Raw genomic sequence first — 13,174 nt, forward strand, 5'->3', positions numbered from 1 at the left:
AATGTGTGTTAAAACATATTTATCATCGCTGACATCAATAAATGTGAAGTCAGCTTGTGAATGTATAAAAATAATGACATTTTCCACTTATGCAGATGTAGCATCTTTCAGTGACTTTTGAATTGACCTGTTTTTCATCACTTTATTGAGACATTTCATTTTAATAGATGATATTAAATGCTTATGCTTGCACTATTTGATTTTATATCATTAGGTTTAGCAGAACATATGTTGTTTGGCATTGAAAATGGTCTTTGCCTATTTTCAAAGTGATCAGCAGCATCAGAGCTGAACTTTAGGCTCGCACAGAGGAGCAGAAGGAGATGGAGAAGCTGTGGCTGGAGAAAGAAGATGCTCTGATGATGAAGATCAGCAAAGCAGAAGAAAATATCAGGGAGAATAAAAAGGAAATCTCAATCTTCAAGAATAGTCTCCATGCACAGAAGCAGAAGACAGAACGAGTCCAAGCTATCTGGACCAAAGAATCTGACGATACATGTTTTATGACAGAAAGTGAACAGAACAGGGACAATAACTGTCTTATTTTAAGCGTTGCTATGTTCAAAATGTTTATCATGGAACTCATGAAAGAAAAAGCTGCAAAAACCCTTCAGATGGTAGCGATTTTATTTATTTTCTCTCATATGAATGCCATCCACAACTAAACCACACAGAGTATTCAAGTTAGGAGTTACATCCTGAAATCTCAGCAAGATGTAGAGAAGACACACCGTTTGTTCACATGAAAGGCTGAAACAGAACAATCCCTACAAACAGACATGATTCAAAACATTTCACTGCAACTTATGTTTAGAAATGTCAAACCACTTTGTGTCATCCAAGTACAACTAGGAAGGGCATGCTCCAACTGAACTGGTTTCTATAATTACTTCAAAACTCAATTTGTAAAATGCACTTTCAAATTGCATAAACCAAAGAAGGATACCCTACTGTAAAATGTAAACTTTCATGTCAGAGTGCAAATCATTTAAAGCCATTTTAAGAGTACAGCAGGTACTGATAGGGGGAAACGATTAGGAAAAGGGGAAAATATCAAAGTCTGTGTGCAGAGAGCTTTCAAATTACATAAAGATAAACATTTAACGCACACTTCCATTTATAAAAACTTGATCTTTAAAGAGAGAGGCAGTGACAGCTTTGTACCAGTACAGGTGTATTGTGCTCATTCGAGTGGAAGAACTGTCGCTATAAAAACATATAATAATGCCACAAATTTCAGTTGTCATAATCGTAAAATATGCTTAAGTTTTACTTGAAACGTATTTATTGAATGTCAGAAAAAAACTGGACAATAATGAAGGAAATGTGGCAACAGGAGATATTTTCTCTGGACAGAACATGTGCAGAAACACACATTTAAAAAAACAATGCATTCAGTTTATAGTGTTTCAGAGTGATGATTAATGGCATTAGATGTAAGCGGTTTCATTTCATTTCACTGCACACTGAAAACATTAGAGTCACACCTATGTTGATATGAAGTGCTGAATCAATTGATTAGTTGATCAACTGAAAATAAACGGACCATCAAGCTAACTATTCAAGCGAAATGTCCTCTTAAATGTGAGGAATTGGCTTGTTGCAAGTTAAACATCCTTGGATTTTAGACTTCTGATTAGAAAAAACAATCAATTTAAATATGTCACCTTGGGCTCTCAGAACATGAACACCTGCACTTAAAAGGTGCAATATGAAAGAATTTTAGTTGAAAACATTCAAAAATTAAATAAATTGTCAATAGAACATTAAAAACAGTTTTGAGGTCTATGTACTGTGTTGCAAAGATATCTACTGAAGTCAGCATGCTAACCAGCCTCTGGTGTCCTGTCCTATCCTGGTCCAAAGCTCCCGTGCCAGCGATGTAAACACCAACACTCCCCTGGTGTGCTGAGCTTCTAGTCCTGACTGCTAGCTGCACAGCTAACTGAGCTAGTGGTTACTTTGGTGATATGCCGCCCCCTATTTGTTTGAAGTATGAATTCAGCAAGAGGCCAATTCTTATATATTGCACCTTTAACCATTAATGTAAAAAAATAATCAACTGATTAACCAAAAGTTAAAAGAATCTTTAGTTGCAGACGTAGAGAAATGACACATTTACTGAGGACGCAAGACTTTTATGCTCAAAGCCTGAAAGATTATTTTTTTCCTGTGCGTTAAAACTGTTGTTTTATGTAACATCCAGCTCAAAATGTGCTTTTTATTGCATCGACAGTACAGTACACACTGACCTGAGGTTACTCCTCAATAATGTGGGATTTTCAAGATAAAATAACTAGAACGTTAACTTCATTTTAAGAACTATATATACACTAGACTGTTTAAACTATACCATTACTACTATACACATGCTTGTGACTTTACTAAACTGAAATGTAACTTCTGTAAATCATGATAGTATTTGGATAATATTAATGTAGTGTCTGCTACACTCTGGGCAGGATAAGAAAATAGAGTCTTATAAATTGCATAAAAGGTTTACAGCACCTGTTAGATATTTAAAAACACGTATAATAAGAAGCAATATCTGATATGCAAAATAATTCTGACACTCGCACACCCGTACGTAAGTTACACACACAATCATCCAAGTATTGTTGCACTTATATCAGCTGAGGAAGAACGCAGAGATTTCAGGCTTTGGTGGTTAAAGAGTTAAGAAATGAAGCTGACGAGGTTCAAGTTGAGAGGCTTGCGTAGTGTACTCATGTTAAAACTTCCATTCATTTCTAAAGGTTAGTACTTTATTAAAATAATATATAGGTGCTAAAGTCAACTTAGAAGATATTCTAAGAGGTCTGCTAATATTAGTGACGTGTAAGACTAGATTTTAGAGAAGCAATAAACGCTACTGATGCGTGAGAACAAAGTGTACATGCAGCTGCATATGACACACGAGAGAAGGAGCTTTGCATGACCACACATGTTCCTGGAGACTGGCATGTGTGTGTGCATGTGTGTGGAGACTTTGGGCTACACGGGGATGAAATTTCACTCCGTCAGGAGACCCTGATTTAGGCATGACACAGGTTACCACCAGCAATGCCACAGTTCTTCAGGATGGGGTTAAAGTGGGAGGCTTTCCCGTTGCTGGCCTCTCTGGGAGGGAAAGGCTTCATGGTGGAGAGGATGAGGGCCAGACAGTCTGCTACGTTCTTGTTTGGAGCACAGGCCAGAGCCGGCGTGTGGCCTGCAGACGGTCAGCAAGGAAAGAATGAACCCACAGTGTCATTTTAGCTTGGCAGGAAATCACAGGCTGCTTTAATATCATTATTCCTGCTTACCTTCCTCATCTACAGCCATGACTGCTGCTCCTCTGCTCAGTAACACCTGCACTACAGTGGCCAGGCCTTTCCTTGCTGCAATGTGAAGGGGCCTGCATGAGAGAGAGTAATACAGAAAAGATTTCTTCAAACCAATTATTAATTGTTAAAGTTATAAATCATACATCCATATTTATTCCAAATATTACATTGGATGTGTAATGAAATCAAAGATGGAGAGCTGTGTGTGTTGTGTGTAGTATAGTGCAAGTGTTTTAAGACAACTCACATTTGGAGAGCGCTGTTTGTTGCATTTATGAGGGAGGAGTCGTTGATCTCTCCCAGGATCAACAGGGCACACATCTCATGACCCTGCAGAATAAAACACACTGTACTAAGTGATAATGTGCTTAAGCAAAACCAACAAACTGCCAAAAAATGTGGTGAATCATCAATATTAAAAGTTGTAGCTGAAAATGTAATCAAAATATTTGTTTAAATGTAATTTAGTAAATTCTACACAGTTGGATAATATGATACTACAAACATAATAATAAGGTATGATATGACACACAAAACAATGTGTTTGATTACATTTTTAACACCATCAACAGGGATTTTATCATATTTTGGCAGGTTATCACCATATCTTACAGTTGTTACATTACAGGCATGCAAAAGTTATTGTGCCACTGCATGCCTACAGTACATGCATTCATGTGTGTTTGTGACCTTGCTGCAGGCTAAGTGAAGGGCAGTGTTATTATTGACATCCACCAGGGTCAGGTCTGGCTTCGCTTTGTGCAGCAAGAACTCTGAAATGCAGAAAATAAGGGAACACTTTTCACATCGAACACACCAAGTCTTTATATTTTAAACATTTAGCAGGTGTTTTCATGTGGATCAACTTTAAATCAGTACAACATGAGAACAGATGTATACAGTGTATTAAAGGTTCATTCATGAGGACTGTGAGGGTCAAAACAACAAAACTGATGCAATAATCAAAATGTTTTGTCATAAAGATACATACACATGAGGTTTTATTCTCATCTTGAGCTGAAAACTGTCTCGATCTGACCACAAGTATTTCAATCACATACCAACAGCCATCGTCTGTCCACAGTCTGCAGCCACCATCAGAGCAGAGCATCCACTATGGTCTACAGCATTGACTTCTGCTCCCTGGGCCAGGACCAGCTGGAGCCCAGCAACACTTCCTGAATGAGCAGCTGCATGCAGCGGGGTCCTGCACACACACAAACATGCATGTGAACATACAGGATGGGCTCCTGGACTATGAAAATACGGTTCAGTTTCTGCGAGCTATATAAGGATATGGATTTGAATACATGCAAAACATCACTGTCTTTGTAGGTTTCTTGTACCTTTAAAAATTACAAAAGTTTAACAAGATTCTACATCAGAGTAATCAATAAGTTAGACTAAAATATACATATCATACAAGATCATAACATTTTCTTGACAAACATTTGAATGAAAAGTAACGATTTTGAGGGACATCCTGGACCAAATGGATGGCAATAATCATTTTGAGCTGTTATAAGAATGATGCAATTGCACATTCACAATCACTGCTTGTAAATTGATGCCCAACTTTAAATTAAACTTAAAAATTCTACCTTTACAACACTCATAGACCGATCCATACCTGCACTGCAGCATGAAATACATTTGTTATGATAACTCAGCTCTGAGCAGAACTCACCTTCCTTTGGCATCACTAACGTTAACAACTTGAGGGCCAACAGTCTTCAATAGAAGTTCAGCAGCAACATCGTGTCCATTAACTCTGAGTAGAAGGAAGGTCCACATGAGACATAATGTTATTAATATCTGATAAACATACAGTATGTACTGTATGAGGAGAATTTACATTTAGTATGGTACTCACAGAGCACAGTGCAATGGGGTGAAGTGATTTCCTTCTTGGTTGCTAAAAAGTTTGTTTTCAAGTAAAATGTGTAAACATCCTTCACGCCCTACAGACACAGGAAACAGACAGACAAATGATTAATATTCAAATTTTTGTAAAAGGATGGCATTAAATTATTCAGAGGCTGAAATTATGCCGTGGATAAAAGACATGTTCATGACATCACACATGGTTCATCTATATCTATAGTCATGTTTGCTTTATTCAGCACTGAACCAATTTCTTTTTGTTAAAATTACTAAATTTGGCATTGGTTCCTGCTCTCATGTCTCACCGTGGTAGGCAGCCCAGTGTGTGGGCGTGTTGCCTCTGTAGTCCAATATGGAGTCCAGAGGATCAGCTTTCATAGCAGCTATAAGCAGAGTTCGGAGTAGCTCCGTGTGGCCGAGGGATGCTGTGAGGTGCAGCGGGGTTCTTCCCTGAGAGTCTCTACACAGAGCAGAGGCTCCATGTTCCAATAGAGCAGATACACAGTCCTCACTGCCCAACATGGCCTGCAGGAGGAGCACACGACATATGATGTGAGAGGGAAACAATACATCTGGAACGTCCAGGGCCTTGAAAAGGAACGTACCCATGACATAATTAAGTGCATTCAAAAAACAATAAAGCGATGAGTTATGTACACAGCAAATACACTTACAGCTCTGTGTAATGCAGTGAAGCCCTTTTTGTCTGCAGCATCAGCATTCGCTCCTTTCTCCAACAGGATGTGGACACAGTCGGTGTGTCGGCCCAGAGCTGCCAGCATGAGAGCCGTCCTGTAAACAACAAAAAAACAGGAATTGACAGCAGTGAGGATACATTTCTGATCATGTCAGACTTTTCAAAAAGTACAGAAACCTGACCACATTATACGTCAGCAGATTTCAGAAAAAAGACAAGTAAGTAAATTAGATCAAATAATCGCATTACCATTTATAATCACATTACATTTAGCTTTCATATTAGCTGGCAATATTTTACTCTCTCACTCTGACAGAAACCATCTGTTATCAGCAGTATTATAATACTTATGAAAGACAATATTGATATTAATTTATCTCTGACCTGTTACTTAAGTTGCCTTTTGTGTAAATAAACTGTACTGATGTTTTACATTCTGTCATGTCATATGTTTTACATCAACAGTATTGTTTGTAAAAGCTGTACAAGTCAGGTGTTTACCTTATCAATCATTAACAACAGATTAGAGTATAAGATTTTCAGTGACTCACTGTCCCTGTGTATCTGGACTGTCGATGATGTCAGCACTTTGTTCCCTGTTGACCAGTAAAAGCAGACAGTCCATTTGGCCCTCAGCAGCTGCACAGAGGAAGAATAAAAGGAAATGATTAAGTAAAAAATATTAGTTTTACAAAGGGTTAATTGCACAGTTGATTAAGTTATAACATTCTATTAAAATTTAAAGTTTCTTAACCATAAACATTTTAGTATATTCTCATGTCAACACAATGTATACTGTATATTTGTATCTTATCCTTGAACATCCACCACACACACCTGCAGCATGGAGAGCCGTCCACTTGTGCTTGTGCTCCTTCAGTGTGTAGGAGGCTTCATGTTTCAGCAGCACTTCCACACACGAGGCAAAACCTCTCTGAGCAGCCAGGTAGAGGGCAGTTCTGCCTTCAACATCGCGCACATCCAGACTCACTAATGTCTCAGACAGCAGACGCAGCGCCTCACAGTGACCATAATACGCCTGTAGTGGCAAAACGCATAATAACAGTAGAGTCAAAAGGCATGCAAACATGTGGTCTACATTTAAAAGTAAAAAAATTTTCAGTAAATTTACATATTGTTATAATGTGCTACTCACAGCTAAGTGCAAAGGACTGACTGGAATATTACTTTCAACCTCTTCTAGACAGTTGAATGAAATCTCCAGGAGCTGCAATAGTGAGAGAGGAAAAAACAGAAAACTTCAACTGGATGCAGCCTGCAATCTATACACAAGAATGTTATATATCAAAATCAAAGCCTCTTAATGAAGAGAAACCACTGACCAGTTCCAGGTGCTGTTTGTTCCCATAAGCTGCTGCATAGTGGACGGCACTGTAACCCTTACTGTTCTTCACAGTCGGGTTTGCCCCGTTGTCGAGCAAGAAGTCTAAACACCTGAACACAAAGAGCAGATAATTAGAAATAGTGTCTGGGGTTTATTCTTCAAGTAGCAAGAAGTCATCAAAGAAAGACATTACGTTAAGTGATTCATAAATCTTGTGTCTCACCCTTTGAGTGAGGGTTCCATTAAATGAAATACGGCTTGTCCATGTATTTTTGGGGGGTTTTAAATATCAAGTATGAAAAACCTCTTAATTTACAATGTTTGAAAATGGCTTGCTCTATCACACCAAGTTAACACATATTTCAACCATAACTCTATTTACTGACACAATTACTGTGAGTCCTGCACAGTCGAGCCCATCTAATGTATAAAGATAAAAGTTTCTACTTCGTCTACTTCATGATGAACAATATGTGACTTACAAAGAGGCTTCTTGTTCCTTCTCCTCACTGTAGTCAGAGTGTGTTTCCCCTCTGTAGAAACAGTTTTTAAAGGACACTTTTAAACACAAAGTCAGGATTATCATTTAAGAAAAGCTTACAGGATGTTGTCCTCTGATTAAAAGGAATAAAGCACGACAATGACAGTAAACGTTCTCTCACCCACAAAAGGTGTGTGAAGCAGCAGCGTAGTGCAGAGGGCTGCAGCCTGTCAGGTCCAGCTCGTTGACCTCGGCGCCTGCTCTCACCAGGGAGATCGTGCATTGGCTGTTCCCATTAGCGGCAGCATAGTGCAAAGCAGATCTGCAAGGTACAACAAGGGACAGCTGTGATATCAAGTGAACACAAGAGCAGAGTTCAATTCTAAGCTCCAACTATTCAGCACTAGCTTGGTGTTACCAGACCAATTTGCAAATGTGCATCTGCACTGGCCGAGCAAATAAAGCATGAGCTTTTAAAATCCCAGCACTGCTTACCTTCCCAAATTATCTTTGACATCCAGTTCAGCTTCACTAGTCAACAACAGGTTCAGACATTCAATGTTTCTGTCACGAGAAAAAGAAAAAGTCAGTGTTTCAATTGATGGCACCCCACTTGAAGCAAACAATTGGCAAATAAAACCTTGAATAATACTTTCAAAAGTTTTAAATGAGAAAATTGATGTTGTGTCAATTATTGCTGGTATCTGCATACTTAAACTTATAGGAACTGACTGATGATGACCAAAATCCGACAGAAAATATGTAGAAATGTAATTTTCACAGCAAGTTGAAGAATATCATTAAACATCGACAATATTTTGACACAAAAAAAATAATTCTCTCGGGAAACACAGCAGGAAAACAGTTAAATATTTTTAACTATGATCAGTTGACAAACATACAAACAATTTAATTGTATATAAATGTATATATGTAGTCAAAAAAGCACGAAAACAGCAATAAATTCAACAATGCGTGTGCGTGTGTGTGACAGCTCACCCTCCAGAGGCAGCTGCATGCAGACAGGTCCTCCCCTGTTCGTCTACGACATTTATATCACACCCAACTGGTGGTGTTTGAGACGACATGATGTAAAACTGGCCTGAACGATACACAACATACAACAGCTCTTTGTTAGGAGGAAACCATTTAATAAATCAATAAACTAGATCAGTTTATCTTACTAATAAATTGAGGAGCACAGCCGCCAACAGATTCTCACCATTAGACAGAAACTTTCGACAACAGTCTGGAAATCCGTAGAGCGCTGCCAAATGTAGTGGAAGCATCCCGTGAATCCCTGGTCTGTAGAGATCATAACAAAGATTATTTAGTTAAGTGTGTGCATACACTTTTTTCTACTACAAAGGAATTTGTTGGTTTGGGTATTTAAGTATTGACAGTGAGTTTGCAGCTTAAAATATTGCCTGTCGATGTGCTTAGTCAGGAAGCAGAATATAATCGGATCATATGTCATAACTGAGTCTGTACGTGTGAGTGTGTGTGTATTAGGGTTTAATTGGTTAGGGTTACAATACATGTTTTAGAGTTTTCTGTGTATCATTGCTGACATGACAGGATGAGATTGTAAATCCCAATTCTCTTTAGAGAGGAAACATCATGTATCATTGCAGCTGGATTATACTAATGGACTCATTCTTTAGTGTGAGTGCACAAACTTAGGTTACCTGGCCTTGTCAGCACCATTTGTCAGCAGAGTGCTGATGAGCAGCTCCTGACCATATCTGGCAGCAACATGAAGAGGAGTGTTTCCATAAATGTCAACACAGTCGATCTCCGCACCTGTGTCCAGAGGGAGGAGGAGACATGACTTGAAAAGGAGGAACGGTTTCAGTGGAGGACATGCTCGGAAGAAATTGCTGTGGATAATGTAAATACTTTCTGTAATTTACATTACCGTTTTGGATGATAATCTGGGAGCCTGTAAAGCGCCCGTGCATGGCAGCCATATGCAAAGGGCTCTTCCCTTCTTTATTCTGTTAAACAGAGAACATCAAACATGTTCAGTTAAAATTATGGCACAAATCCTCATAATCTGCACATTTGATCCTCTGATCAATCACTACAATCAAACAACAAAACCACTTATTAAAAACAAGTTCTTTACCTGCACGTTGACGTCAGCACCGTTGTTGATGAGCAGCTCGAGACACAGCACCCCGCTGGAGGAGGCGGCAGCCAAATGCAGCGGCGTGCTGCCGTTGTGGTTGGCCTGATTGATGTTTGCGCCGCAGTTCACCAGCTCAGTGGCCACAGTGTCCTGCCCCGTGTAGCAGGCCATGTGGAGAGCCGTGTTTCCAAAAGCGTTGGGTTCATCAATCTGAGAGAGACGGAGGATAAAAACAATTGGTGTGTATGAAATGAATCATGTCTGGTAAAGACTGCACTTCACCAAATACATAGAATATATAACACATGGCAGCTATGAGACACTTTACCTCCACCATCAGTCTCATCAGATATTTGACCACGTCTAACTGTCCACTGGCAGCTGCAGCATGAAGCGGAGTGTAACCTCGTTTGTCCTTGGACATCACATCAGCACTGTGAGAGAGCAGCAGCTTGACGATATCCACGTGTCCTAAAAGAAGAGCTTCACAGTTACTATGAAAACCTGTGAGTGCATGCACATCACAGCACACCAATCTCTCCTGCAGGCCTGTTGGAAACTGTAGCACAGTTAGCGTACAAAACAATTTAATATGATATTCAGAATCAGATTTTGACCTTGTTATGACATTTTTTTTTTGTTTAATTTAAATAGACTGAGGTTGTGTTGATAAGCCAAGCCAATCTTATATTTTTATCATAAATAACAACAGCTGTGTGTTGTTTTTATACATGTATTTGTCTATCTATTTTTTCAATTCTCTGGTATTTGTTGGGAGTCGTTTAGTTTGTAATTTCCTTGTTTCTTGATGTATATTAGTGTGTTTTACAGAGAAAGTCTATACTCTGGGGAAAAATCTACACTATATGACACTACTTACCAAGGTATGCAGCCCAGTGGATTGCCTGCCTTTCTTTCTTGTCTTTGGCACACAGGTTGGCACCTTTGCTCAGGAGCAATTTCACCATCTGCAGAAACATAACAACTGGGTCAACTAGTGTCAATAACTATAGTCCAATCAATCGCCACATCAGCACAGTTTAGCCAACATTCTTGAACATTTGTTTTAACAGGGTGCTGGTTATATTTTGGTTACACAAAGGTGCAGATCTTGAATTACACTAGATTAACATATTTTGAGACAAATGCTTCACAATCCACCAAAAACCAAGAAAATGCCCCGCAGTCATTAATCATCTTCCTAAAGCAAATTTACTTTCCAGCAGTGTTTTTTTTTTTTTTTTTAAATGGTAAATGGCAAACCATAAAGTTTGGACACTACCATTAAACAGGATGAAGACTTCAGGGTTTACCTCTCCATGGCCACTGTGCGCTGCATGATGGAGCGGTGTCCTCCCAGACCTGTCAGCAACATCCAGGCTGCCCACATGTGGTATCAGAGCTAAAGCGCAGCCTGCAGCCCACTTTGCTGCTGCCATGTGTAAAGGTGTGTGCCAGAACTTGTCCCGTGTGTTGACCTCTGCTCCGTGCTTTAGTAGCAGCTCCACAGCCCTCTAAGGAAAAGCACAAAATTCAAAGAAGACGGAAGTTAGGAAACCCTAACCCTAACATTACAATCTGGTGGTCAAATCCTTAGAAAAGTCTTTCTCCTGCAGTGTTTTGAAATAGGAACATACTTGATTTTGTGAGGCAGCTGCTCGATGTAAAGGAGTCAGCAAACCCTGGTCCTTGGCGTTGACATTAGCACCTGTAACAGGAAGCAGAAGCAAGGATAGACTTTACTTATTGAAAGTTCTTCTGTACTTGACTCGTTGTATTAATAACTAGAAAAGCTGTTAAATTGTTTTTCTACCTGAAGTGATAAGCAGGTCCATAGTGTGGACATCGCCCAAATAAGCAGCAGCATGAAGTGGTGTGCTTTGTTCTTGGTCCTGAGCAAAACAAAAAAAAAAAATCAAACAATGAAGTATGCTGTCACACATTTTGACAACAGCTTGACAACCTGGCAGTAACCAAAAACTCATACAAGTCCAACTTTACGAAAATCTGCGTGGAAAGAAAGCCGTGGAAAGTAAATTGAAGCAGATACATAGATTAAATGTTTGTGCGAGCTCAATACACATCTTAACATTTGATCCGGAAAACAAAGCATGGAAATTTGATAACACAACTTGCATATAACGGCATGTTTTCAGAGATAATGTGTGATAATATTACCAGTGAATTGACATCTTCATGGTTCAACAAAAATGTCACTTCCTCTGCGTTGCGGCTGAATATAGCCTGGACCAATGGAGACTAAAAGATTTGACATGCAAAACAGATAAAGAACATGATGACAATTACATTAAAGCATTTTCAGCTGAACAGTTTAAACAGAAACCTTTACGGATCATTAATGGATTCATTACTTTGCTGAGGTACCGAAAAGGGAGTAACAATCACTTCTCTGTGCATTTACAGTAATGTCAATGATTAAATTGGTTTGAGGAAAATGACTTAACTGGAGTATGCAATCTGCTGCACTAAAGTTAAGGTAATCAAGTCAAATTCAAAACATTTTTATTGCATTGGCATTTTATTTGACTGGACGAAAAAAGGAGATAATATTAGTAGGAATCATGCAAAACTTTTTGTGAAAGTCAAGATGTTTTCTTGGAAAATTCAGACATGACTCAACAATATTGGCCATCCACAGCTAACGTCCAGTAAATACAGCTATGCTGTAGAGAAATGTGGATCCATTTACAGATTGATGATTGCTTGATTGTCAGGGTTTGGACTTCATGTACCAAGAAGCCCAGTGACCCCAATGTTAGCGTCTATGTGAATTACAAAACTCAAACATCCAACATCAATCTGAAACTCGGTCTAGCTTTGCATGGTAGTGAATTTGTAACATTAACTAGCTTTGTAGCAAACTTTGCTCGACATGTCGCTAACATAATTAGCCTGCTGTTTGCAGTGCCGGTGAGAAGTACTGTTAGTTATCTAAAGACAACACGGAAAGCTTTATTCACTACCTGGTCCTTGAGTTTTCTTAACTCCATGTCCCAATTACTCTGGAAGCTCCTTCATTGAGACTGAGTACAGATTTGACATTTACATGTCACTCTGTGGCAGCTTGTTAGCCTAGCCTCAGCTTAGTTAGCTGCTGTGATATGTGATGTGTAGTTAGTTGCCAGAATATCGCGAGAGAAGCTAAAGAAACGTGATTTGGAGGCATCAAAATAAACGTGTCTCAAATTTGACTTGCATTAATGTTATTTTCTGTGTTAACGTTGCTTTAATCTAAATAATGTATTTAATAAATAAGTCTAGGTATTACTTTATTGTGAAAAGGACAAAA

The 13,174-nt window shown here is 38.9% G+C and overlaps 1 protein-coding gene across 1 annotated transcript; it reads right to left on the reverse strand.

The window, feature by feature from the left end:
- Positions 1-609: 609 nt before the first annotated feature.
- On the reverse strand, positions 610-12,962 carry ankrd52b (ankyrin repeat domain 52b). The gene is made up of 28 exons (XM_073468572.1): positions 12,849-12,962; positions 12,043-12,123; positions 11,678-11,756; positions 11,502-11,572; positions 11,178-11,378; positions 10,745-10,832; positions 10,193-10,335; positions 9,862-10,074; positions 9,652-9,730; positions 9,422-9,536; positions 8,956-9,038; positions 8,733-8,835; positions 8,229-8,297; positions 7,915-8,055; positions 7,735-7,785; positions 7,251-7,362; positions 7,064-7,135; positions 6,745-6,946; positions 6,459-6,546; positions 5,885-6,002; positions 5,516-5,735; positions 5,200-5,287; positions 5,014-5,097; positions 4,388-4,533; positions 4,017-4,099; positions 3,574-3,656; positions 3,306-3,397; positions 610-3,211 (listed from the first exon to the last, which is right to left on the reverse strand). Exons 1-28 carry the CDS (start codon positions 12,873-12,875, stop codon positions 3,036-3,038), a joined length of 3,108 nt encoding a protein of 1,035 aa, XP_073324673.1. The 5' UTR covers positions 12,876-12,962; the 3' UTR covers positions 610-3,035.
- Between the last annotated feature and the right edge of the window lie 212 nt (positions 12,963-13,174).

Source organism: Pagrus major, chromosome 6, assembly GCF_040436345.1.
Source record: "Pagrus major chromosome 6, Pma_NU_1.0".
Lineage (NCBI taxonomy): Eukaryota > Metazoa > Chordata > Actinopteri > Spariformes > Sparidae > Pagrus > Pagrus major.

Bases quoted from the DNA above. Each gene is read 5' to 3' on its own strand.
- ankrd52b (XM_073468572.1), bottom strand. From the start codon at position 12,875: ATGGAGTTAAGAAAACTCAAGGACCAG. The intron at 9,731-9,861 runs GTAAAGAACTTG...TCTGTTTAACAG, and splicing joins GTGCTGACGTCAACGTGCAG to AATAAAGAAGGGAAGAGCCC. The intron at 6,003-6,458 runs GTGAGTCACTGA...TGTTGTTTACAG, and splicing joins AGTCCAGATACACAGGGACA to GACGGCTCTCATGCTGGCAG.